We start from the raw sequence: 27,844 nt of genomic DNA, 5'->3' as shown, positions 1-27,844 counted from the left end.
GGTTTACTTCTTTTGCTTAACTGTTGCTTTGTTTCTTGCAGATCGCTTCGGTCAGGATCTCTCTGTCTCCTTCCTAAAAAGGCTATGACTTGACCAGGACAGGAGAGTCGTTGAGCTGCATCCTAGGGCCGCGCCGCGTGATCGCAGACCGGCCCCGGACGAGCTAATAGAGTAGGCGTTGAAAGCTATGGATGTGGGGGCGGCTCAGGCAGAGATTGGCGGTAACGTGCCGCGCCGGAGACCAAAAACAACGTCTACGGCGGCCACGGCGTCAACTCCAGCCTAATCTTCAATCCCCGTAGTCCAAAAGGAGCAGGTGGTCGTCGATGTTGATGAGGACGTCACCGTTGTGGAGGGTCCTCCTCCTTCAAATAAGAGAAAAGAGGCAACGCCTGCTGCTGCTGCTGCTGTTACCGAGGTCGGGAAAGAAAAGGGGCCAGCCGGCCCTCTGTCCAAGAAGGCTAAGACTGGTACGGATCTAACCCATGGCTCGGATTTAGCAGGTTCCTTGTGCATTCCTGATGACAGGCTTTCTGATATGTCCATGAATGTTGACATGGACTCTTTGTCTGAGTTTTTTCCAGATCCGCCGTCGTCGGCTGTCGTTCTCACTGAACGGCAATTGGAGAAGCAGCCTGTGCAGACGGGCGATAGAAATGTCACCGCCGACTCCTCATCCCAGAAGGCTTCCTGTGTTCAGCTCAGGGAGGACGGCGTAAAGTTGGCCAAAAGGCTGGCGAGGTGGGCTGAACTAGCCGGCACTCAGCTCAGGGAGGACGGCGTAAAGTTTATGGCTCAATCTGCCCTTGAGCTCGAACGGCTTAGGCCTGAGCTTGCCGCTGCTAAGAAGGAGGCCGCGTCGACGAAGAAAGACTTCCAGGCCGCCATGAAGGACTTCCTTGCTGAGCGAAAGCTTAAGGGGGAAGCCGAGAAGCTGGTCCTGGCCGAGAGGGCTAAGGTTGAGTCTGCGCTGGCTGATGCCGCTAAGCTGTGGGAGGAGAACTACAAGCTTGAGGGCGGCTATAAGACCATGGTTGAGCAGAGGGGAAGGTGGAAGGACTTGCATGGCGCCGAGGCGAAGGAGCATAAGAACTCAAAGGCTATCCTTGCTCAGAGGGAGAAGGATATTGAGATGCTTAAAACCGTTATCATCCCTGAGATGTGTGCCCGGTACCGGGACCAAGCTGAAGATGCTACAAGGGATGCAATCAAAGGGCTCCTTTCTGAAGGCAAGTTTCCGTGGCAGGATTTTGACCGGCTTCTTGATGAGAAGGCGGCGGCTGCGGAGGCTAAGGCCGCGGATGAGGCGAAGGCTGCCCAGGAAGCGGCGGCCAAGGTGGCCCATGCTGCAAAGGTGAAGGAGGCTAGGGAGGAGGCTGAGAGGGCAAAGGCAGGTGAAGCTGTCAAGTCGGCTTCTGGGCCGCCCCCTGTTGGTAATGCTGCTACTGCTGCCGGTGGCGAGCAACAACAGGCATAGGGAGACGGGCGGTCGTCACCAGATTCACCCGGCCCTTCGGACAGCTTCAGCTATTCGGGGGCCAACTATTGAGCCTTTCCTCCCTGCCATCCTTTTGGCGCTTCAAGTCTTATGTTGTAATCTTTTGTTTTACCTTCCTTTTTTGTTAAACTTTGGTAGGCTGTGTTTAGGCTATCCCTATGGGGACGGCCGTCGTCTGTATTCTCCTCATCTGTAAACATTTTAATGAAGTTTGTTTAATTTGCCTTCGGCTTGGCCGAGGCTTTGATCCTTCATTCAGTTGTCTTATTACGTTTCAACATATTGAGCGCTTTTTCGTTTTTACTTTCGGCTTGGCCGAGGTAGTTAGAAGGCGCATCTCAATTGTACTTAAACGTTTTTTAACATGTTGGCATGTCGGTCGGTTCCTCCCTCCACTCCCGGTCTTAGCCGAGGCGGTCAAATTTGCGCTTCCCAACTGCCGTTGTGAACATGTTAGCGTATCGGTCGTTGTGTCCCCGTCGCTCCCGGCTTTGGCCGGGGTAATCGAGGTTACGGCTCGACAGCGTTCGTATCTGTAGACATATTTATCGCTTCCTCCGCCCCCTCGGATTGGCCGAGGCGACTAAAATTGCGTCTCAACTGTACTTATACGTTCCTAAGCATGTTGGTCGCTTTCGCGAGTATCAACTGCATTTGGCATGTTGGTCGCTTTCGCGAGTATCAACTGCATTTGGCGTGACTGCCCGGCTTTGGCCGCGGCGTCTACTTCGGTAAGACTACGGAGGGGACAGACATTTTGATGGAAAACTTGGATCATTCTTTATAAGGTATAATCATGCGTTGGGGTGCCCACAACGGTCTCGGACACCTCCGCCGCTATACGAAGTATTTCCTTAGGTTGTCTGTGTTCCAATGGCTCATTATAGGAACACCCTCCATGTCTGTCAGCTGGTATGTACCCGGCCTCATTTCTTCAACCACTTTGTAGGGTCCTTCCCAGTTGGCCGTCATCTTTCCATGGATGTTTCCTTTGTTGGTTGCGGCCGACTTTCTAAGGACTAAATCTCCTACTCTTAAGTCCCTTTTGTGGACCCTACGGTTGTATGCTCTTCTTATTCGGTTTTGATACACTGCCAAGTTGAGCCGTGCCGTGTCTCGACTTTCTTCGACCATGTCTAGGGAGGCTCTCAGGCCTTCCTCATTTTCGACTGGGTTAAAGGTTTGTGTTCTGAATGTCGGCACCGCTGCTTCAATTGGCAGGACGGCCTCAGACCCATAGACTAGGTGGAATGGACTGTATCCCGTTGCTTCTTTCTCTGTGGTTCGAAGGGACCACAGGACGCCGGGTAGTTCATCAGCCCATCTTCCCTTTAGATCTTCAACCTTCTTCTTCAACCCGTTCAGTATTGTTTTGTTGGCTGCCTCCGCCTGCCCGTTGCTCTGAGGGTGGCAGACGGAGGAGTATGCAAATTTGATACCGAGCTCTTCCAACCAACTCATCACCATGTCGCTCCAAAACTCTCGGCCGTGGTCAAACACCATGACTTGGGGTAACCCAAAACGAGTTATGATGTTCTCCCAAATCACCTTTCTTACGGCCGCCGTGGTCTTGGCAGGTACCGCGACAGCCTCGACCCATTTGGTGAAGTAGTCAACGGCGACGATCAGGTACTTCCTTCCTCTGGAGGCCGTCGTAAATGGCCCTAATAAATCCATCCTCCACTGTGCCAATCTGGGTCAATTTCCACTTCCTCGGTCTGGGCTCCTTCGACCATGCCGACGTTAGTATCCATCCGTTCGCCCTCCTGCCGTAAGGATGTGCTCTTTCCTTTCTCCGATTTCTTTGCCACTTTGAGAGATTGCATGTTGCACCCTCTGGCAGATACTTGGACATTGACAATTTCGTCTCTTTCGTCCTTTGAGACGAGCTTTTGTGCTTCCCCCCGGTCCGAGACGTACATCAATGTCAGGGCCCGGATGGACATCACAGCATCGGCCTCACTCAAAGTGACCCGGCCTATGAGAACATTGTAGGCCGACGAACCATCAATAACCACGAACTCGGATAAAACATTTTTGGCCGCATCCGCTTGGCCGAACATCACCGGCAGTCTGATTGACCCCAGGGGTACCAGGCCGGCCCCAGAGAAGCTGTACAGCGGGTTAGTGCAGGGGCTCAGGTCTTCAATCTTCAGACCGAGATTGAGAAAGCACTCCCTGAACATGATGTTCGTGTAGGCGCCTGTGTCAATCAGGCACCTTTTGACCAAGTGGTTGGCTATGTCCAGGTGGACGACAAGCGGGTCGCTGTGCGGGGCAACGACTCCTTCGTAGTCCTTTCTTCCGATGGTTATATCGGGGACGGTGGAAGCGAGGATCGCTGTGGTGGGCACAAAGTTGATGGCTTGGTAAAGCTCATTTAGGTGCCGTTTGTGCCCATTAGCTGACCCACCGTTCTCGTTTCCTCCGATGACAACCTGGATCACTCCCATCCGCTGGAATACTGATTTTCTATTCGCCCCGTCGGAGCTTGTTTCTGGGCCTCCAGCTACATACTTGCTGAGGGCCCCCTTTCGGATTAGCTCCTCGATGGCGTTCCTCAGATGCCGACAAATGTTGGTCTTATGGCCGGTCTGGCCGTGGTATTCGCAAAACTGGCTAAGGTCACCGTCCCCCCTCGCCTTGGGGGGCCTTGCCCATTTCTGCCCTTCATTCTTGCTTAGGGCAAAGACCTCGGCCGGTGATTTGACCAGGGGGTGAGACTGTTGTACCGCTTCGGGGTGTATGGTCCCGGACTCCCCCCGGCGCCCGCCGAGTGCTGTTTCCTATTGAATCTTTCGGGCCGTGACCGATTCCCGTCACGACGTCCTTCATCTACGTTGTCCCGGCGGCTCCTCCTCTCTGGGTGCCCTGCTTCACTGTGGCCCACCCAGGTTTTGTGATAGTCCTCCACCTTTATGGCTCGGTCGGCCATCTTTCTGGCGGAGTCCAGGTTGAGGTCTTCGCACTTGATGATCTCGTTTTTGAAATCGCCTTTCGAGAGGCCTTTCATCAGCGCGAAGGCCGCCAATTCGGTGTTCAGCTCACGTATCTGCTGAACCTTAGCGTCGAACCTTTTGACGTAGCTCCGGAGGGACTCGTCCTCCCCCTGTCGGATAGTTAGGAGATCTGATGTCTCCACGGCCCTTCGCTTGTTGCAAGCGTACTGGGCTATGAAGTTGTCTCTCAGGTCGGCATAACAGTATACCGAGCCATTAGGTAGCCCCTTGTACCAACTCTGTGACATCCCATGCAGGGTCGTTGGGAAGACTCGGCACCACACCTCATCAGGCTGTTCCCATACCGACATGTACGACTCGAAAGCCTCGGCATGGTCGGTTGGGTCGCTATCCCCTTTGTAAGATAGGGGCGGCAGCTTCAGTTTAGTCGGCACAGGGACTTCGAGGACATAGGCACTGAGGGGCTGTCTGACCATGTGTCGAATGACACGCAGCGATCGGCTCCTCGCACCATGAGTCCGGCTTACCTCCCTCTGGCGGGAAGGGCTTCTTGCCCGACTCTGGTGAGTCGGACTTCTTTCATTCCTTCGGGGCGGGCCTCGTTGTTGCCGCGGCGACGCTGTCCTCCCGCGAGTGGGGGAAGGACTTTGGTCTGCCACTGGCACCACGGGCTCCGCTGGCGTTTTAGTACGCCCAACTCCTTTCATTGCTCCGGATAAGTTGTTCGGGATCACTCCATGGGCCCTGGTCACCTGTGGAGGCGCTGCCGCCCCTGTCGCCGTGACAGGGGTTACCGGCGTACCACCCATCAGGTCCAGGAATAGCTTCAATTTGGCGGCATCGACCACATGTCCCATGACAGTGACTTGGCCGGTCGGCAGCGCTGTTTCTGGCTCTCTTGGCATCCCGTACTTCACCGGCTCAATGACTCGGTCGGTGGGGGACTGCCCGATCTCAGAATTAGGGAACGTGTCATCCTGGAAGTATGCAGTTTCTTCACCCACAGTTTCTTGTTGTTTTGACATCTTCTTAGCTTTTTGAATAGTTTTGGGTTTTTCCAACTTTTTTTTTTGTAAGGTAGGTGACTAGCTTTTTGTAAGGTTTCCCCACAGACGGCGCCAATTGTTCCGGGTGTAATTTCGGAGCAGTTATTGTGACCACGTGAGCTGCTAGAATGATGTCGTTGCTTGTCTCTTCCTTTCGCTCTTTCCTGTTTAAGATGAACAAACTGAGGGCTCGGCTTGGGGCCGAACGTACTCACTCCGACGCTAAAGTCAGTAAACTTAGAGAGATAAGTTGTATGTTACTTGGCAAAGTATATTGTAGAGAGATAAGGGAGTTTATACCAGATTAAGGTGATATTCAGATAGGTTTGGGATAGTTTTTCGATCCTTTTCTCAATGAGAGAAGTGGAGTATTTATAGACATTCACCTTTTGTCACGTAGTGGCCAAGTGGCAGAGCAGGTGGAAAGACTATCTTACCCTCGGCCGAGGGACCCATGGCAGGCCGGCAGGCCTCGTTGACCCATGCCGAGGGGACTGGATGTGAGTACGCGGATATGCCTCTCGGCGGCTAGTTGCCGAGCCGAGACCCAAGTGACAGGCCGACAGGCTGCGTCGATTAGGCTGTTGATATGTTGACTTGCTGTCTTTTAGCTTTGACCTTGCTCAATATGTTGACTCGGTCAGCGGGTGCAGAATATGCCCCATCAATTAGTAATTACTAGTTGAGATCCTGTGCTAAAGCACGACATTTGTGAGAGACATTAGAAAATTTAACAATTATTTAATTATATTTAACTTATTTTAACTCCATTTGAAATTTTAGTATAGAATAAAACTTAATATTAGTAATGTTTTGTATTAAGAGAAAAAAAGAAAAATTAAAAAATTGTTGAAACTATTTTGTGTGTATATATGTTTTAATAAATATACTTATGTATATATTAAATCAAAAAAATTAAAAAATTAACCAAAATTTAAATGCTCGCGTTGTATAGAGTAGAAATAGATATTAAATTAAAGTGTGAGAAAAATATATATTATTGGCAATTTTTTTCGTTTTAGAAGTAAAAAGAATATATGAATGCTCTTATCTTGTAGTAGGTTAATTTTTGTATGTAATTAATTAGTATTGGCCCAGTTGTAGGTATATAAATGTGTAAATGAAGTAGAATTATATGGAATTAAGCAGTTTGACCCAATTATAAATAGAATATAATGAAGGCCAAATATGGAATATTCATTTAGGCGGGAAAATATTATAGCTTTCTTATTCTTTTAGTTTAGTGGGAATTAGTTCAATCATATTTATTGCGAACAATAGTATTTAATGCCACTTTATTTTGTTTTAAATTTGTAGGAATGGATTCGTGAGTAAAAGAAAGACAAAGTGAATTAGTGAATTGAGACGGAAATTGGGGAGCGAGTCGGATTGAGGCGAGTTAAAGATCGAGTAAAGCAAGACGGGATTGACTATTGAGGCAACATAAATGAGCTATTTGACAAAGAGAACTAAAGTCAAACTTGACTTTGAAATAACCCCGTACTTCCATTTTCCCCTGTAAACTCAACTTTATATTCAATCACCATAACAATCCGAGCACCGCACTCTGTCTCTCGTTAGCCCCGTCTCACACCAGCAGCATCAATCAACCACCATAGCTGCATTCATCATCAGCACCTTAACCCACCAGAATTCAACCACCATAGCTGCATTCATCATCAATCCACCTTCATCCTACAACAACCATCACTAACCCGTAACACCAGCATCATCAATCAACCACACCATTCCACCATTAACCATTTGCACCACCATTAATCAACAACAGCAGCAGCAGCTGACCTACCACGGCTGCCACCTTGTCGACACCTGAAATTTACCAATCAACTCCGTCACCACCACCAATTCAACTATCATACCCTCATCCCCGAGCTCTGATCAGCATCTCTCCATCACCAATTGCTCATCCTGCTCGTGTTCCTGTCATCACAGCAGCAACAACCCAACAGGCAACAGCAACCCGACTTCACCATCAACAACGGTACATCCACCATTAATGACCACCACGTCATCACTCCGTCATCCCTCATTCTCACCAATCTGCAGGAAATTGTACTCCCAGACGGGCACCCGTCTGCCGCCTATAACAGATGTTTTCAACAAGTTCAAGGACGTAAACGGATTATTCAAGGAATCATTAACAAGTGATGTACAAGGAATACTAAGCTTGTATGAGGCCTCACATGTTAGAGTTGATGATGACAAAATACTAGATGAAGCTCTTGCCTTCACAACTTTTCATCTTACAGCTCTGGCTAACAAGTCAAGCTCTCCACTTGCCGACCAAGTGGCTCATGCCCTCCATCAACCCTTGCACTTAGGCATGCCTCGAGTCGAGGCTCGATTTTACATTTCCATTTATGAGAAATACCCTTCACATAACAAACTTGTTCTTCAATTTGCCAAGCTAGATTTCAATTTCCTGCAGTCATTGCACCAGAGGGAGCTGAAAGATCTAAAAAGGTAGTAGTATTAGTATTTTTTTTCCGAACTTATAGAGCAAATCTTACACTGTGAGAAAGTCCTTTTATATACAAATCAGTCATTCATTTGTAGTATAAATGAGTGTTTAACGTAAACGATGAAGATAAAATTAGACTGCCTTACATAATAATTATTGTAAATTTAATATATATAATCTTATGTGACTTTGTAGTTGGTGGAAAGGACTACATTTGAAGGCATCATTCAGCAGAGATAGGATTACAGAGGCGTATTTTTGGATTGTGGGAGTCTATTTTGAACCTCAGTTTTCATTTGCAAGAAAACTTACTGGAAAAGTTTTTAAGTCAACATTACTAACAGATGATACATATGATGCGTATGGAACCCTCGAAGAACTTAGGGTCCTTACAGAAGCGTTTCAAAGGTATATATCAATACTCGTTACATAATTATATTGAATGGAAAATGAGATAATGTCGTCAAGAGTACCAGAGATGGGATAACCGAATCTTAGTACATAGCACTCTCTCACATTCAATTATATGTAGAGTCCATTAAAATGATGGACTCTACATAAGTAAGGACATGTGAAAGGATTATAGCGAGTCTCGGTACCACCTCCGGCCTGGCGACCTATGAAATATGTATATAAGTTTAACAATAATAAGCAAGTATATGAATTTCAGGCCATGGAACAAAGATGTCGTGGAAGAACTTCCGGAGCATGTCAAGTGGTGTTACTATGCTTATGTGGAAACATGTGAGGAGGCTGAGGAAGACCTTGCCAAAGAAGGAAGAGCCTTCTACGTTGACTACCTTAGACAACATGTAAAGTTTTTGAAAACTATCTATCTATAGTAGATGTCTTTTTTTTGCCAAAAAAAACAATAATCACAAAATGATAAGGCGATATAAAAAGTTAATTCAGTTTCCAAATTCAAAAAGTATTGGTTAAGGTTCTGTTTGATAAAACTAGATAAGCTAACCGAAATTTATTTACTCCGTAGTTGTAACACACCTTAAAAACTACTGGTAAAACAACTTACAATTTCATTTTTGAGGAATTTTTTTCCAAAATGGGGTGCAATATCAAATAAATTAACGAAATGGGATGAGTTTGAAAGTAATTATCAAAAATGGGTCCACGTAGGCTCGGTTTTGGTGAAGCTAGGTTCCGGATTATAGTCGCTCAGCCGGACGACGATTTGAGGTCAAATCGCTCACCCACAAAGCGACTTCTATTTTTGGGGAAAAAAAATAAAAACTATTACAAAGCTACTAATGTAGCGATAGGGGAATCGAACCCGTGTCAACGGCACCAGCAATGCACCTCCTAACCACTGCACCAATTGTAATTACTTGTAATTTAATGCGCTTAAATGGTTATATAGAAAATGAAAAACACGAGTAAGTGGTTATTCCATCATATTAAATAAATTTCCGCGCTTATTGAAGCATGACTTCTCGCTTGCTACAATGGTTTGTAGATTAGTATTCATGTCACTAGTCCCAGGTTCGATTCTCATAAAGGTTGTTTTTCAATTTTTTTTTTTTTTTTTGTAAAATACTAAAGTCGCTGGCCCCCCAAGCGACTTGGGCCTAAGTCGCTGGGCCCCTAAGCGACTTGGGCTAAAATAACTGGTCCTTAAAAGCAACCGTAATTCCATGTCACCCAAAATATAGTCGCTTAGGGGGAGAGCGACTTGAATCCGAAGCTAGGTTCGGTGCTGACGTGGACCCATTTTGGGTAATAACTTTGAAACTAACCCCATTTTGTTTATTTCTTTGTATGTAAAATCGCTTTGATTTTATAGGTGAAAGCATTGTCCAAGGAATATATGCAAGAAGCGGAATGGTGCCATCAAAATTATGTTCCGGCATATGAGGAATATATGAAGAACGCCATCGTAACATCTCCGTATCCCTTAGGAACAGTTGCCTCATTCCTTGGCATGGGAGAGATTGCTTCCAAGGAGTACTTTGAATGGGCAACTCAAAACCCTATACCGGAGATTATAAAACCCGCCTCTACAATATTACGACTCATGAATGACATGGGTGGTCATGAGGTAACTTGTTACAAGCAAGAACTTAAATTAAAACTTTCTTTTGGCAGCCGTAAAAAGAAAATGTGACCAGTTTATAATAAAACGATTTCTTTTCCTCTCTGTCAGTTTGAGCAAAGTAGGAATCATGTTGCATCATCTGTGCAATGCTTGATGAAGCATAACAAGGTGACGGAGAATGAAGCAAATGAGATGCTAACCAAAGAAGTAGAAGATGCATGGAAAGTTATAAACAAAGCAATGTTACGACCTTATGTCATACCGAAGCCATTATTAACTCGAATCCTCAACTCGGCTCGTTCGGCTCATGTCATTTATCATGGCACTGCTGATGGTTTTACCAATGTCAATCAAATTCTCAAGGATAAAATCGATTCAGTCTTTGCTCGCCCTATCCCTCTGTAAACCTGGCAAACGATACGAGATAATTTGGATCTCCAGACACCAGTCATGTTTCGGTTTGTCTGTTTGGACATCATCGGGTCATTATTTAGATCGAGTTGGTTTGTCAATTTATCTATGTGTGTAATCAAAATAATGTTACTTGTTGCTGTGAAAGAAAATAATTATTTCCTTTTGTTGTTTGTAAGTTGATTGATATCTAATAAAACTTTTGCAATAATAGGAAATAAATATAATTGTTGGACCTCAACCAAAACCTTAAGGTGATAGTTGAGGTATAACAATTATATTTATTTCCTATCACCAAAGGTCATGGGTTCAAATCCTGACAGCCTCCAATAACTCATGAAGTGGAAATTCAGCACATGGTATGAGGGGTTGTTACCATGTTTCGAGCCCAATGGACACTCAAGTGAAGGGGCGTATAATTGTTGGACCTCAACCATCACTTTAACCTTTTTTTTTTTTTTGAAATTGTCATCTCATTAATAATCAACTAGGCGTAGGTTACAATGAAGATAACAAAAAGACAAAGGAAAATCAAGATTGCTAACGTAAAAAATACATTCAAAATAACTATCTAAATATATCGTAATGGCGGCTGCGCTCCAAAATCATAAATTTCTTGAATTTATGAATAATCGATGTCTTTGCATCCTTCTTGATGGAGGGAAACAGTGTAGCCGTCTTGATGTATTCATCCACGAAACAAATCTGATAATCTCCCCGTCGATTAAAACTTATTATATTGAAAACAATCCCACGAAAAAATGGAAAAACCCCGAAAGTAGGGACGGAACAACAGATCTCACCAAAAGGGAGACTATTATTGAAAATAAGATAGATCTGCATAAAATTAGTTGTTTAAGAAAGCTTTTGTGGGGCTTACCATCGATGGATGATCGATGGAAGCCCCCGAATAATAATGGAGGCTAGGTTTTTAGAGAGGGTTTTTTTAGAGAGAGAGAGAGATATTGTATAGATTTTTCCCATCACTTTAACCTTTTGGTTAAGATGGTTCATCTATCATGCAATTCTGAAATTGATTATTAAAAGAAAAAATAAATTACAAGTTTCATTCAAACAGGATGGATACACATACATGATTATTAAAAGAAAATGAAAACATTTAATCACACGCTCGATGATCATCGATTGGAATTGAGAAGAGCTAGCAATTCTGAGAAGTACCATCGGAGAGATGGAGAGTGCAACCTTTAGAATTAGCAGTCAAACAGCAATTGCAGCTTGCCGGGAGTTGCTTGTTTCCTGATGCAGGGCATGTCATGTATGCCACATCTAAGCAAAACAGTGGACATGCTACCACTTTTAAACTCCTGTTATCTGAACTTCCCAACAAAATCATACCTGCAAAATTAATAACCAAAAATTATAGAACACGACGGACTTGCAGTGTGATCAAGTATAAATGAACGAGTATTACACAGTAATGGTGTAGTAAGTCACTTACTTGAAATGATAAGAAGAAGCATCAGACGGAAGTTGAAAGACGAATTCATATTTTGAGGCTATTGATATTAGCTGAAGTTGAGTTGGATATTGTTCTAAGCTGATACATACTCACTTATATAGAGATAGATCAAAACCAATAAAAGTCATCGTCGTCTTGTGTAAGGAGCAAAGTCTAACAAAGCAACAGTGTAGTCAATCAAAACATACTAGAAAAATGGCATAATTGACTGACTGAGTATATGTGCCCCTGAAAGTCTAGGATGATGTTGATGGTGATGTAGGTGGTAAGGGTTTTTCAAACATGTATTAAATTTAAATGTAAGTATCTTGACTATGTGTCTGTATATTTTGAATATTAGAGATATTAAGTGGATTAAATTCCGGCCATTGATTTGGCAATGGAGAGAAAGAACAGGAGAGGATACTAACTCGAGTAAAAGCACTACTGCAAATCAGGCCTTTAATCAGTAGCGGAGCCAAGACTCGAATACAAGGGAGATAAAACACGATCTAAATTTTAAAAGGGGCTTGATTTAGGGCTATCCAAACAAGGCTCCAGTTTCATTATTCTACTATTACAAGCATTTCTCGATTTTAAGCAATTCGAAAACAGATAAAACTCGTATCTACAAAGTACAAACAATCCTTCTGTTCGGATTTTGAACAAGTTTACATCTTCAAATTTTATCAGCAATGTACCTGATTTTACTCGACGTTACTCTATTAAGTTAACATCGAAAATTGCCAGCAGAAATTATAAACTCGATTATTTCATAACACAATTTCGTAAATAATCATAATTACTAGGTCAAAATTAACGTCAAAAATCGTCAGTAAGAAATCATAACTTACAACAGTTCACAAAACAATTAAATCAAAATTTCTAGGTCAAAATTAACATCGAAAATCACCGACAAAAATCACAATTTCGGACAATTAAGAGGGTAATTAATCCTAGTTACTAGGTCAAAATTAGCATCGAAAATTGTCGGCAAAATTACTAAACTCATGGAAAGTATTATTACGAAGCGGAAAGAAACCATACAGGAGTAATCAATCGTGTTCCTTAAATGCCATTTGATGGTTACCAGAATCAAACCAGCGATTTTAAAAATGATGTTACTCCATTTTATGTATTTGATTAAAATTTAAGTATATAACTTAAATTGGCACACACAATGAGACACAAAAGTGGGACATAAGATTCTTACTGGAAATTGAATTGACTTCTTTAAAAATGATGTTACTCCATTTTAATCAATTTTATGTATTTGATTAAAATTTAAGTATATAACTTCTTTCAAAAAATATAAGTATATAACTAATATTTATATTTTAAATAAAAATACGTAAGATAAACACTTAACTAGTTTCTACTCTGTATTAAATAAAATAACATAACTTTGATTATTTGAACATGAAAATATTTTTATATATACTCCTTATGAATTAACGCTAGGTTATCTTGTACGAGAAATGCCTTATACAAAATTAACTCTATTCTGATACGCTTGAGTTTTAGAAGAGCTAGCAATCCTGAGAACCACCATTGGAGAGGTGAAGAGTGCAACCATCAACATTCTGATTACAACAATTGCACACTGGCGGTAGTCTCTGTTCTCCAGATGGAGGGCATGTCACATATACCACTGCTAAGCAAATAACCCTCTCTGGCAGTGGACATTTTATATTATTATTTGAGCTTCCCAACATTATCATGCCTGCAAAAAAATAGTACGCATCCGAGAAGATTTAAACACGTTTTTAAAAATCGAAATGAAACCATTACCGATTAGTTATTTTGTACTCGAAACAAATCATGTTATTTTGTGACGCGTAGTTATGTTACAAGATTCAAACAACGACGATAAAAACCATGAAGATTGAAGGTATTAGTAAGTCGCTTACTTGAAATGATAAGAAGAACCATCAGACGATACTTGAAAGACGAATTCATATATATTACTCCGTCCGTATAAGGTATTGATATTTCTTAGTTGGGTAGGATGTGTTCCAAGTTGATATACATTTATATAATTATATAGAGTAGAGGTACATATGACCAAGTGTAAAACCAAGAAAACTATAGCGAGTCAGAACATTTGTAAAGATGTCAACTAACTTAACTGATTAAGTAACAAGCAGTAGTATATTCGTCGATGTATGTAGCTCCATCGAGTTACCTACATATTACTATATTAGTGTACCCACTAACGTTTTTACTCTGAAATTACAAATAATATGGAGGATTAGTCTAACCAAAGAGATGAGAAAAGTCTAACCAAATAACAACGTGGTCAATCACATACGAAGTACACAACGTAATTGGCAAATACTTCGTATTAATTATTATGTGTGTCATCAAAAGTCTAGGACGACGTAGATAATAAGGACTTTTTGAACGTGTAAGTCAACTTGAATTGTTTGATCTCCGTTAGATAAAATCTTCAACATTGAAAAGAAAATTTTAATGTTACTGTATTATTTTAGTAAAGGATACGAGAAAAAGAAAGTAACATTACGGGCTAGAATTTATGATTAGGGGTGAGGACAAAAAAGTTTAAGTAACACTGAACTCCATCATTTTAATTTTTTGAGCGTCGGTGCATAATTATGTCAATGTGAGACCATCTCATACATGTAGATTAGCTGAATGAGTCAAGATTGAGGTCAAACCAACCTCGCCCGGCCATATGAATTATTGTTGAATTATTAAGTCGGTATACAAATTATTCAACATCGCGTGAAGAACGTACTTTATAATAATAGCTACTCCGTAATTAAGAGTGTGAGATGTCCCAATTAATTGAAGAATATTTGAAAAGACCTCAAATCCCTTAATAAGGTTGAGTTTTCTGACCTCCCAAAAAGAATTGAGATACTTCTCATACCTAGTTCAACCGAAAATGACAAGTAAAAAGACCATTTTGGTAAGCGGATAGAGAAGCATAAACAGGACATTGTTTTAAAACATGGCACGATTTCGGATACACAATAGACAACATACAACCAATATTGTTAGAGGCCGTTATCCCTTACGCAGTCTCTCGAGTACCAGTTTGTCACATACAACACATAGGACTCTTAAAATGAGGGAGCTTCCGTAAGGGTATGTGAGATGGTGGTATTGACTATGGTAGCGCCCTATAAATAAAATTAAAAATGCTCCTTAAGGAGTTAAGGTGCTGTTGAGAAAAAGTCAACTTCTCACAATGAACAAAAAAAAAAAAAGTAAACAAATGATTCCGACCGAGGGAGACAATATTCACGCCAACCAGTGCAACTACAGCAATAAATAAATTCGGCACAACTTGGAATGGTAGTTACTTTAAAATCAATCATGAAACGAAATCGACAAATGTTGAGTAAGAATACAATCGACACATTCATTTGTTATAACATGTCTAACTCTTCTGAAACCCATATGGCCATATGGGTAGTTGGGGTCTTGCCAATACCTGTGGATATAAATTATAACCATGTTTGGATGGATGTGAAAACCTTGATTTCGATTCAAAAAATATTACTCTAGCCCGAACAATAAATAACTAGTATAGCTCCTGTGCAATGAATGCACGGTATATATAGAGTTTTACTTTTTTTAGTATATTATCCTTATGAAATATAAATTAGCTAATTTTTTTTACATTTCTTATCGTTATATTTTGATTTGAAAAATCAAAGTCTAAATCGTACTCCCTCCTATTCAGCCTATACTTCCCCTTTTATTATAATATTTCTCACATATATTAGAGAAAAGGGAACTATAGACTGAATAGGATTGAGTATTTCAATGAAAGTTTTTCCTATTACCGAGAGATTAATAGTGTTATTTTATAAAATTTTACTGATAATATATTTTTAGCCGCAACTTTTTATCATAGAAAATCAATGAATTTTTTCGTATAATTCTTTAAACAAAAAAAAAAAGAATTCCTTTTTATATCATAAAAAGATCGGAATTGGGATTGGAGATAATTTTGTATAGAATGTAAAATACTAAATGACATAAATATATAAATCTGAAAGATTATGTGTATTATAGTGCACCACACTTATAGAATATGCTAAAAATAACTAAACTTTATTTTAGAAAATATGTTTAGGCGGGAAAATTTGGAGCTTCGCCTATTCATCTTTCACCTTATACTAAATGTCTAAGCCTCATGTTACTATTCACTAATGAATAGTAACTCCCACAATGAATAGTGCCTCCTTGTTTGGGTTGGGCTGGTTATTCTCGGTTTACAGTGGGCCTTTTGGGTTATGTTTGCTGCATTGTGTGTGCGGTTTTGCTTTGCCATTTGCTTGCCTTTTAGCATGTGGCCCATACTTTGTACATCCTTAAAAAATAGCAAATAGGTGGCAGATTATAGTCCTAAAAGAGATTGGTTACTCACACAGGATCAGTACGTAGGGTTATTTGCGATAAACGGTTTATTAAAAATAAGTTAGCGCTGCCACAATGATTGGTAGCGGGTAATCGTGTGGAATTAGGTCAACTGTACTACAGCGTTTGTGGTAATTGTATTTTGCGGGTCTGTAAACTAGCGTTAACTATTTGACGGAAACCGACAATTACAACCGTGTAGAAACTACAATGGCGCGTATACCAATTTTAGGAGAAAAAGATGGCCTACACCCCTGAAGGACCAGCGTATGGTGTTAGGAGTGGCCTATCCTTGCCTCCCCCCCCCAAAAAAAATGTAGGGTATTCCACCGAGAGGTGTGCGAAGAAATTGGAGCCTTGGCACACCCGCACTCTTGAACCACTTACCAAGGGGGCTGCCAATATGCCTAAAGAACTTGCAAGGCATTAGTTATCAGCTTTAAGAATAGTTATAGGGTTGCTGTAGAATGCAAACCACTTATGTATGTAAAATAATAAGCCTTTTCGAAGGCACAGTTGAATCTTTTGTGGCCATGATGGTGACGAAATGGCACGTTACTCAATAGTAGAGGGTAACCTTTTGTGTAGTGCTGTAGGAAGTTTAATCAGAAACATTCAAAACTGTACCTCTGTAATGTAATGAATCAATTGAATGACTATTGGCCAATCATGCTTGCTTTGGGTTATGATCTGAGATCCAAATGTGTGGGCTCGCTATGTGCTTGCTTTGCTGGTTTGTTTGTTTAGCGCGTTGGATTCAGTTGTATATTCAGTTTTATTGTTCATTGCAAAGATAAACTTTTAAAAGCGTATGTTGAATTTAAAATGATCGGTTAAGATGTTGGATTTAAATTGTATCTTTATGTGTTTTTGGTGTAAAGTGATCAGATGCATATTCGTTGACAAATGTCCTACTGCAGTAGTACATTTGGATTTAACAGAATTACCTGCCAATCTGAAACATGAAAAAACCAAATATAGGGCCGCATTGGGCCGGGGTCTGGCGTATCGTTTCAGAATCTGTATGATGCATGCTAAAAGGCTGGGGCAGTTTAGCACGCCTGTGTTTCTTTTTTAAAAAAAAACAAAAAAAAATGCATATTGTATATGTGGCAGTTGTGACAATATGTAGTTGATGATTGGTACTCTTTGAATTTTTGTGTGCAGAGAGTGATACAGGTTTAGGCAGTTATATATACCGGTAAAAGCTTTCAAATCAAAAGACAGGCGCCCGTCAATTAAGCGTGGCATGTTGATGGATGATTCTCAAAGTATAGGTGAGTAAAGGCATTTTAATATTTGATGTTCGATGACGCTTTGATCAGTTGTAGTAATTTGAATTGTACCATATTAGGGGAAATTATTTAAGAATAATGTGCATATTATCGTTGGCCAAGAAGGAATTTTCACTTACAAAGTATGTTGTGCCTTTAATGTAGGGGGCAATTTTAGTGGTGGTTAGTTTACTTATTAGCAAACTTGTGATAGAGTGAAATATACAGGTATACCGTGTGGGTGTTACAGGTCACAGAAATCTGAATTAAATGGAAATTAGTAAATAGTATTATTTGGTTTGCGGATGTATTTTCAATGGCCACGATGCAGGGTGTCATAAATAAGCTGATATCATGTGAGTTACAAAAATGGTTGCAAAATTAACAAGCATATCAAGCTGCACAGGATCTATCAGAGCAACATTATCAGTGTAAGCTATACCTGTATACTCAAAATTCGCCAGCGTTTTGAATTGTCTGCCACCTCTATTTGATAATTTATGCACGTCTCAGCTGAAGTGGACACAGAGAGTCAGACTACACCTGTTAAAAGGCGTCGCTTAACTGGCAAACAGAAGATAGCTAATGTATCAACCGAACAGCAACAGGCGGCTAGCCAGTCATATAGATCTAGGAGAATTCCAAGGCCAACTGAAGCAACTGTAGAACCTGATCATGCAGGGAAACGGCGTAGGCAGCAAAACCAAAGTAAAGAAACCTTTAAATCTACAAATTGAGAGCTTGCAATATGTTATTAAGACCCAAAAAAATATATAATTAACGTTGCAACACTCAGTTCAGGTACTAAATACCGGTGGTTGCTTTTCGTCGTTCAATACAGGTCAAGATATGCACGACGCATGCTCAGGGCCAACCAAACCTTATAGGTCTCGACGAAACATACCACCTGTACAAAAGAACTGAGAAAAACTCGGATCGAACCAAACGGAAACGCCAGAGAAACAAGAGTAATGCTCCTTAATAAACAACCAAACTTGATATTGCGGGCTTTTTCACAAATAATTTATTATAAATAACAGTATAGGTATTAAAGCAACCATTGTCCAGAAAAAATGACTTTTGATATTGAATATTGAATAGAAGTGCCAGCTGCAGTTGGTGGTAAACCAGTGCCATCAGAAGCCAGCAAATTGAAAGAACCAACCTATTGTGCAGAATGTGGAGCAAAGAAATTTGAATATGAAGCAAAGGATATTTGCTGTTGCAATGGTGATATTAAACTGGCATTTAATGAATATCCTGAAGAATTGATACGGCTTTTTACTGCTAGAGATGAGGAAACGTTGCATTTTCAAAAATTTGCAAGGTTGTATAATAACCTATTTGCTTTCACCTCTTTGGGAGGAACTTTCGATTCAAAGACTTTGAAGGGGATATTTGTTTTCAAAGCACAGGGGCAAGTTTATCATAATTTTCCAGATCTAATTCCCATGGATAGTATTCCTAGATATCTGCAGTTATACTTCTATGATGCTCAGCATGAAAGGGAAAATCGTTTAGGATTGTTCCCTAATTTGAAGGAAGAATTAATTACCCTTCTTATGGGGCTAATGGATGATAATCCATATGGAAAATTCTTTAGATCTTTGCAGGAGATAGAGGTCACTCAGGATATAAGGATAGTGCTTACAACTGACCTAGGTCATGACCAGCGTGTGTATAATGCACCTACATCTGACGAAGTGGCTGCTGTGTGGCCAGATAATACTGCTATACAAGGAAATGCAGGTCCTCATATTATTGCATACGGAAATGGTGCGTATACACATAGCATTAAGCATTATTATGGTTGCTATGACCCATTACAGTATCCTCTTCTATTCCCTCGGGGAGATTGTGGTTGGCATCAGGGATTAAAGAAACAGTCAAGTCCGAATTTCGATGGTGAAGGCAATTCTTCATTCCCGGTGTCTGAAGCCTTAAATGGAGAACCTGAATCACTCATACAAGCAGAAGTTTCGAGTAAGTTTAAGTTTATTACTGTTACCATCTTTGTTGTGTGGTAGGCACGGGCTATAAATACCGAGGTTGTCTTTAAAATGTCACAGATGCAGCGAAAAGGCGGACAAGAGCTGACAAACGCATATCGTGTAGAGAATATTATGCGTACAAATTCCAGATCAGGCCAGGCAACATGGTTATCAGAGGAGGAAGACTGTTTCAACAGTTCATTGTAGACATGTACGTCAAAATTGAAAACACAAGATTGGATTTCCTGCGCTTAAACCAGGACACCATTCGTGCAGATCTTTATCAAGGAATCCTAGACACGCTAGAGCTTGGTGAAAACAAATACGTGTAATGTTGGTAAAAGAATAGTGCTGCCACCGTCATTCCTAGGGGGGCCTAGGGATATGAGAAGACGGTATTTAAATGCAATGGCCCTTGTCCAGAAATACGGGAAACCAGATCTCTTCATAATTATAACGTGTAATCCAAATTGGGCTGAGATAAAGGATGAATTGGCACCTGGTGAGAAAGCGCAGGACAGGCCAGATCTTCTGGCACGTATCTTCCATGCTAAACTGACGCTGCTGAGAAAACAAATAAGGGAAAAAAAAGTGTTTGGCGAAGTCGCAGCTATGATTAATGTGGTGGAGTTTCAGAAACGGGGGCTACCACACGCACATTTCCTGATAATTCTGAAACCAGGTTATAAAATCACGTCACCAGAAAAATTTGATAAATATGTGTCCGCAGAAATACCATCAACTGAAAATCCTCATATGAGGGCAGCTGTAATAGGGCATATGATGCATGGGCCATGTGGTCCCGCTTTCCCAGATTGCGCCTGTATGCAAACCAAAAATGGGAAAAGAGAATGTAGTAAAGCTTATCCTAAAAATTTCCGGACCTTCACTACAAATGGAACAGACTCTTATCCATTATATAGGCGCCGAGACACTGGTGAAAAAATTGTGGTGCGAAAGGGTAAATTGGATAATAGATCGGTGGTGCCTTACAACCCTTATCTGTTAGCCATGTTTGACTGCCACTTAAATGTTGAAGTTTGTTCAACAATTAACGCAGTAAAGTATTTATATAAATATGTATATAAAGGTCATGATCGGGTCTTATTCAACGTGAAAAGTGGGGGGGCTGCTCCGTTGGTTGATGAGATACACAGATACCAATCTGGTAGATGGGTTTCCCCACCGGAAGCTGCTTGGAGAATTTTTGGATTCAACCTTTTTTACGTGTACCCACCTGTGCAACCTCTCCCAGTACATACTCCAAACAATCAGATGATCAGCTTTGCAGCAAATGAAGACCTTGCCACAGTTGCAGCTGACGAACACAGAGCCAAAACAATGCTAACTGAATTTTTTAACACTAATGCCAAATTACCTGAAGGGGAGAAATATCTGTATAGTGAGTTTCCAGAACATTTTGTCTAGGTAGACAAGAAAAATGGGTGGAAGCGAAGGGACTCTGGTATAGTCATTGGTAGAGTAGCGCATGCCTCACCTGGAGAGGGTGAACGCTACTACCTAAGATTGTTGCTAGCGCATGTAAGGAGCCCTAAATCTTTTGAGGATCTAAAGACGGTCAACGGTGTTTGTTGTGCATCATATCAAGAGGCCGCATTAAAAACAGGGATTCTTGAGCAAGATAATGCAGCTGAAAAGTGTATGGACGAGGCTGTGAATGTAGAGATGCCAAATGCCTTGCGCCGCCTTTTTGCGACAATTCTGATTTTCAGCTGCCCCAATAATCCAGCCGAATTTTGGGAACAATATTACTCGGCCCTTTCAGAGGATTTTGCAAAACAATACCCAGGAAATGATGCTAAAATATTACAGTTGACAGCAGGTAAAGTTGAACAATTTTTAGAAGGGATGGGGAAGAGCCTAGCACATTTCAATTTGGAACATTTACATATTACCCAGGAAATAACAATGCAGGGCAATCGAGACATCATTGATGCTCTAAACGCTCCAATTCCTCTCTTGCAATTAGCTTCCAGGAAACTGCTCAATGTAAAACAGCGCACTGCATATAAGGCTATAATGAATTGCATTAAAAACTGGCACACCGGGGTGCCTTTTTCATAGACGGACCAGGTGGAACAGGAAAAACTTTTTTATATGAAGCCTTATATGCAAAGGTGCAGTCAATGGGGAAGATATGCCTGCCAACAGCAAGTTCAAGGATAGCTGCTTCAAACTTACCATGTGGCAGGACAACTCATTCAAGATTTAAAATACCGCTGGACACTGATGAAGTATTGACCTGTGACGTGTCTAAACAGAGTGGTTTGGCATGCTTGCTAAGGGAAGCAGCATTGATAATCTGGGATGAGGCGTCCATGGCTAAAAAGCAGAATATTGAAGCAGTTGATATGTTATTTAAGGATATTTGCAGTAGTGATCTACCCTTTGGGGGAAAGGTTATTGTTTTTGGTGGTGATTTTCGACAGGTGCTTCCAGTTCTTCCCCGGCGTACACAACAAGAGGCCGTAGATGCGAGCATTGTAAGTTCAGCTATTTGGCCATTATTGACCAAATTTAGCCTCACTGAAAACATCAGGGCTAGGGCTGATCCAGAATTCTCAGAATTCTTGCTCAAGCTAGGTAATGGAGAACTACAGACCACTGAAAATGGGCTAATTAAGCTGCCTGATAATTTAATGATTACACCTGATGTAGAAAAGGAACCAGAGCAGGTACTGATTGATGCTGTATTCCAATAAATTCAAGAGCAAACTTTCAGCACTGACATATTTACTGAAAGGGCCATATTAACACCAAGGAATAATGATGTTGACTCAATAAATTGTATGCTAATAGATAAATTCCCAGGCCATAGTCATATTTACAAGAGCTTTGACAGCGTTATTGATGACCATTCAAATGTCTATCCTGGTGAGTTTCTAAACTCACTTTGTCCACCAGGTATGACTCCTCATGAGCTGGTTGTGAAGGAAAATTCACCGGTAATATTATTAAGGAACTTGGATCCAGCAGCAGGGCTATGCAATGGCACGCGCTTAATTTGCAAACGTTTTTTCCCAAATATGATTGAGTGTGAAATATCTACTGGATTTTACACAGGGGAGCGCGTTTTCCTACCAAGGATAACACTGAAACCCTCTAAGAGCTCCAAATTTCCAATTAATTTCCAAAGAAAACAGTTCCCTATCAAACTTAGTTTTGCAATGACAATTAACAAGGCTCAAGGTCAGACATTGCAGCGCGCTGGAGTATATCTACCGAAGCCTTGTTTTTCCCATGGCCAGTTATATGTGGCGTTATCCCGAGCTAGATCTGCTCAGGAATTGAAGGTCCTTCATATTCCAAAAGCTGCTGACACATCAGCCAATTTTGTGAAGAATGTGGTGTCCTTTGAAGTGTTGCAGCGGGCCGGGATTAGATGACCTATCCAGGTTTGTGACATAGATCAGTCTATTTATTTACTCATATATCAGTCATTAATATGTTCTCCATAATACAAATCTTACGCAGTTGCTCTTTGAATGTTACAGGGAATACAACTGGCTTGCAGATATTCAGTTGATGCCTATATCGGAATCCGTCTTAGGAACAACTATCCAGCAGATACAAAAACTCTTTACTGTAGAGGAACATTTTGGTTACTTGGGTGCTTGGGGTGATATGCAAATCAAACAAGGACAGGGTTCGAGCATGTATTCGAAAACTGTCCTTCGTTGCTTTGTAAAAATCGACACTAGAATCAATTTTCCAGTGATTTCTGTAAGAAAAATCAAGGTTTTTTGGGGAGGGGAAGGGTAAAAAGAATATGTCTTTAAGATTTACTGTCATCCCAGTATTACGTTCAGCTATTGATTTCTGAACGAGAATGGTAAGTGTATTAAAATTACATTGCAGGCTGTTTAATACGAATGCTTGTGCCGGTGATAACCCAATTACCATGTACTTCTTAAATCCAGCAATATGGTAGAGTTATTGTTTTCCATGGCACAATACATTATTTTTGAATGAAAATAGTTAGTAACACTGCCAGATAGTTGCACAGTGAAGCCGTTTAAAGCAGTGAGGAATAATTACGAAGTAACAGCTTACGCTATATGGGCAGAACAGGGAGACATGCTTACAACATGTTAATTGTGAAACATTACATTTACATGAACATGGCGCATTCAAACGAAACTGGGTTACTTGTAAAAGTTCTGAACCACGCGAATAAATTTAAAACCATTTCCTATAAAGCTTTAATCGTGAAGGAAAAATTTGGAAAAAAAAAAAAGTTAAAGGCCTAACCTAAGTGACGAAAAAAAAAAAGTAACGTAATCTAAGCTACCTTTTTAAAAAAAGTTAAGAACCGAAATAGATTACAAATAAGTAAAGTATTTCAAAGAGTACTATTTTAAAGTAAACTAGGTTGTACTAGGTAAACCATTTTAAAAAGCATTAGGGAGTTGTCATTTCTCGTTCAGAATGCAAAACCTTTTAGTACTTTATTTATACTTTTTAAAAGGATTGATAATGTTTATCCAAAAAGTCTAATCTAAACCAGAAAACTAGAACTACAAAGGACAAGGACCTACCACTGACAATAAAAAGCAGGAACTTCACATTCAAAAGCATGGTGGAAATGACAAGAGGTATTATTGAGGTATAACTGTTAACCGTAGAATGGGAAGGTTGAGTGTGTAAGTGGTGAAATAAACCATACCCAAACACCCATTTAAAATCAAGCAAAATAAATACAACCAGTCAGAGTTACCCAAAATATTCACCAACATTAACCAAAACCACAAGAAACAAGCAACTACAAGAATTGCAGGCTGCCATTAACGAGAAAAAACCCCAAAAGGTGATCAACCATATCAATTTAAGCTGTTCTATTCTAAGGTGGTTTGAGTTTACAAAAAAACTGATATACAGGAAAAGTCTGCAGCCGTTATTTCTATGTGAATTTTATCCATTCACTGAAAAATTAAAATGTATATTTATTTGATGCAGAAAACATGAAACCTGTAAATGTGCAGATGTGTTGGCCATTGTTGTCTATGTTGGTCAAAAATACGAAGTTCCTAGGCATAACCGCAACCCATGGGATGTTATTGATATTTTCATCATTGACCAAAGGTACAGATATTCACATGTAAACTAGAGCTGCCAACCAAAGTTTAAAGTAGAAACAACTATAATGTGTTTGGGTGGTGTAGTTCTGAACAGATGGTGATAGTAACAGTCTGGGGAGAAGCAACCATCAATGTCTGCAGGAATTTGCAAATTACTGCACACAACTTCCCTGTGATTGGAATGACGGCTCTAATGACATCTTACCAAAAAGGTGAGCTACATTTAAATCACAAATTGAAGGATTGCAGGAGTCCTAAATTAAATGTTAACTCACGCAACTAACTATGACAATCATATAGGGTTCTCACTTGCAACGACCCACCTAACATTCATCAACTCAAATCCACAAGGGGAAGATGCTGCTACACTTCGTGATTGGTGAGGAAATAAAAATTCATGATTGAATATATGTGCTTAAAACTAATAATGCACAACCATAAATTACAGGGGGGGGGGGCAAATAAAGAACTACTAGCTGCTAAGCACCACCATATCTGTGAAGTGCGCTGTCCAGAAACTCAAAGGTTCATTATTACAATACAAAACCTCCTACAGAAGAGGGTAAGAATACATCTTTATCACAATAAATAGCCTATCAAGTGACGCTTACAGGTTATTTTACGGTATAAAGATAATTTCATTTTTTTTTTGGAAAATAGCAGGTTCAGGACACACTACAAAAAGAACAGCATTGGCTAAGGGTGCAGCTTAAGGATTTTGATCATAAAAAGGTGCGCTTATATCTGGGTTGCAGTGAATGTGGAACAGGTAACAATGAGGACTTCGGAGTTGGATACATATGCACGGAATGCTTCACAGAAAAGGCAATTTCAACTCCCAGGTAAACAAATTGTTAACTAAACATATTATAAACAGAACATACAAACTCTAATGTGCAAAAACAATTTAAACTGCAGGATGGCTGTAACATTTGAAGCTACTGATGAAATTGGAACCTATTTTTTCACTGCATTAACCCAAAACGCAGAGAAACTACTACAAGTGGATGCAACAACCTTATACTGCATGCTCCCTCAGGTACTTTCCATCTTAAATTACGTAAACAAGCTGTCCGTGCAATTTAAACATTCCTCATTCAAAATGATCACAGGCTTATGCACATCTAATCTAAGTTTTACGCCTATTTCTGGATATAAAGTACAACATACAACTTAGCAAACTAACAAGGGACTGCATAACTCACACCGCAGAATCATACCTAAACATGTATGTTGTAATATAACCTTAATTCTAGCAATTTGTTTTGCCATACAGGAAAGGGAGGACTACCTTGGGCAAATTGGGAGGCAAATAAGAAATGCTCACATTTACATCCAAGTTATTCCAACAAGATCCCTTTCCAGAACTCAGGTGCTGGGGTGGATTCTCAAACAGCTGTCTCTAACCTGAATTCCAATTTACAAAGGATGTTAGAAAGCTCTTGTGTAACTTTTGCTGCCAATGTTATTTGGCAGGTACAACTACAGCATGTTTAGCGGTTAATTAGTATACCTGTAATGGCACTAGGCCGATGGCGGAATAAATTCAGTAGCTTATTACTGAACTTAATAGATGTTTAGTACTATGTACCAGATAAAACGTAAGTGCGAGAATCTGTATAATTAACTATTTAAATAACGAAATAACAAATGGAACTTCTTGCCCAGGCAGTGTCATGGCAAAGGCAAAAGCTATGTCATTTAGACAGACGGATCAGTTGCTTTCTTTGGTTAAACGACCAACTATTAGATTACAGTTAATGCAGATTAGAAAAAATGCAGGCTGTTTAACATCATGCATCTAAACTGCTGAGTTATAATCAAACAGCGAACCGAAAAGGTTCACAGCCTAGCTCCGAAACAACAACTATATACAAAACATACACCCACCCCAAAGTTTTCTGGTGTGAACAAATAGATGCTTATTAAAAAAAAGGGAGTTAATCACAGCAGCTTAAAAGCACCCAAAATACTCACCATTAAATTAATAATTTGTTGCTTAGCACTTTAGTAATATATGAAGAAAGTCAGAGCTGTGTCTTGTCAACCAAACTAAAGACACTGCCAAAAAGAAACCTCAAGAAGAACAACAACCAACAAGAAATCACTGCCAATGTGAGTACCTGAACTCTAAATAATGTATAAAGCTTCATTGATAGTACTAAATACACCACCATTAATAAAAAAATGTACGGAAGGCTATGCTTGAAAACCACTTTAAAGCATACATCAACATCATTGGTACCTTAGGAATTTACACAACACATAGTTAATTCAAACGCAAGTACACTGCCAACTAAAATTTAATGTGTGTCCATATTCTACAAAAGAATCTCCTCACCAGTCTCCCTCTAAATGCCATCTGCATTGTATTCACCTATAAATAGACCTCAAACGTTCTGTGAAGCACCAAACCACAACGCAAATCAATAAACAAATATTCCAAAAATCCTCTCCAAACAGACCCCCAAAAAAAAAAAAAGTACCATCAAAAATGGCAATGTCTACCCTGCTTGCCCGGCCATACTCCTGTATTTTGGTGAATGCACCACGGCATGACGACAGAGGCCATTACGTCTGCAAGAGCTTCACCAAGCTCAGGGATAGTCTTATTAACCTTGATTATTTAGTCAGCAAGGTTAAACCAGTTTGGGTTGGAAATCAGTTCACAGGAGTGGTCATACTTGAGTTTGGCACAACCGTTGAACATTGCATTTCAGCTTTTAAACTTGCAAAAATGTTTGAAAAGGCAAATCATGGGTACAATCAGTGGTTAAACAACGACCAAAATCAGCAGCAACCTCACCTATGGGTTGCTACAATGGCTGATGATAAGTACTTCCGTACAAGTAGTGTCGACTATGTGCAGGTGCAGGATGGTGTGAAAATTGAAGCGGACATCCAAGCCCATTCAGAAACAGTCAGTGCATATGCTAATGTTATCGGCTCATTCTTTGAGATGTACAACTAAGAAGAGAAGCCCAACCCAAATCCCAGAAGTATCCAAAAGCAACGCTACAGTTATGAGGTTCAATTAGGGAAAATAAAGAACGGAGACGCTCAATTTTCAATGTGTGTGCTAAGAGCGTAGCATAAATAATATTATGTCAATCGTTAGTTATTTAGCATATTAGAAACGGGAATGAGTGACAGTGATTCTAAACGCTGCACAATGCAAT

At 40.6% G+C, this 27,844-nt stretch overlaps 3 protein-coding genes and 1 long non-coding RNA gene across 4 annotated transcripts; 3 read left to right on the top strand and 1 right to left on the bottom strand.

Annotated features, from left to right (window-relative positions):
• Positions 1-1,159: 1,159 nt before the first annotated feature.
• Positions 1,160-10,441, top strand: LOC141648576 ((-)-drimenol synthase-like). Its single transcript, XM_074457305.1, has 6 exons — positions 1,160-1,354; positions 7,588-7,988; positions 8,182-8,394; positions 8,657-8,798; positions 9,785-10,039; positions 10,145-10,441. Exons 1-6 carry the CDS (start codon positions 1,160-1,162, stop codon positions 10,439-10,441), a joined length of 1,503 nt encoding a protein of 500 aa, XP_074313406.1.
• Positions 10,442-11,464: 1,023 nt separating this feature from the next.
• On the bottom strand, positions 11,465-12,096 carry LOC141645857 (uncharacterized). The gene is made up of 2 exons (XR_012545186.1): positions 11,910-12,096; positions 11,465-11,806 (listed from the first exon to the last, which is right to left on the bottom strand). It is a non-coding gene; the product is annotated as an uncharacterized LOC141645857 (long non-coding RNA).
• A 7,878-nt stretch (positions 12,097-19,974) lies between these two features.
• On the top strand, positions 19,975-21,651 carry LOC141648575 (uncharacterized). The gene is made up of 2 exons (XM_074457304.1): positions 19,975-20,877; positions 20,995-21,651. The coding sequence occupies exons 1-2, from the start codon at positions 19,975-19,977 to the stop codon at positions 21,649-21,651; spliced, it is 1,560 nt and encodes a 519-aa protein (XP_074313405.1).
• Positions 21,652-21,713: 62 nt separating this feature from the next.
• LOC141648574 (uncharacterized) lies at positions 21,714-22,289 on the top strand. The gene has a single exon (XM_074457303.1). It carries the CDS (start codon positions 21,714-21,716, stop codon positions 22,287-22,289), a length of 576 nt encoding a protein of 191 aa, XP_074313404.1.
• Positions 22,290-27,844: the final 5,555 nt, after the last annotated feature.

The sequence above is a fragment of the Silene latifolia genome, chromosome 3 (genome assembly GCF_048544455.1).
Source record: "Silene latifolia isolate original U9 population chromosome 3, ASM4854445v1, whole genome shotgun sequence".
NCBI lineage: Eukaryota > Viridiplantae > Streptophyta > Magnoliopsida > Caryophyllales > Caryophyllaceae > Silene > Silene latifolia.
The sequence above is the reverse complement of the archived record's forward strand: the minus strand, read 5'-3'. Positions and strand labels throughout refer to the sequence as shown.

Bases quoted from the DNA above. Each gene is read 5' to 3' on its own strand.
- LOC141648576 (XM_074457305.1), top strand. From the start codon at position 1,160: ATGTGTGCCCGGTACCGGGACCAAGCTGAAGATGCTACAAGGGATGCA. The intron at 7,989-8,181 runs GTAGTAGTATTA...GTGACTTTGTAG, and splicing joins GAGCTGAAAGATCTAAAAAG to TTGGTGGAAAGGACTACATT. The intron at 10,040-10,144 runs GTAACTTGTTAC...CCTCTCTGTCAG, and splicing joins ATGACATGGGTGGTCATGAG to TTTGAGCAAAGTAGGAATCA.
- LOC141648575 (XM_074457304.1), top strand. From the start codon at position 19,975: ATGGCCCTTGTCCAGAAATACGGGAAACCAGATCTCTTCATAATTATA. The intron at 20,878-20,994 runs GTTGCAGCTGAC...CATTTTGTCTAG, and splicing joins CAAATGAAGACCTTGCCACA to GTAGACAAGAAAAATGGGTG.
- LOC141648574 (XM_074457303.1), top strand. From the start codon at position 21,714: ATGGGGAAGATATGCCTGCCAACAGCAAGTTCAAGGATAGCTGCTTCA.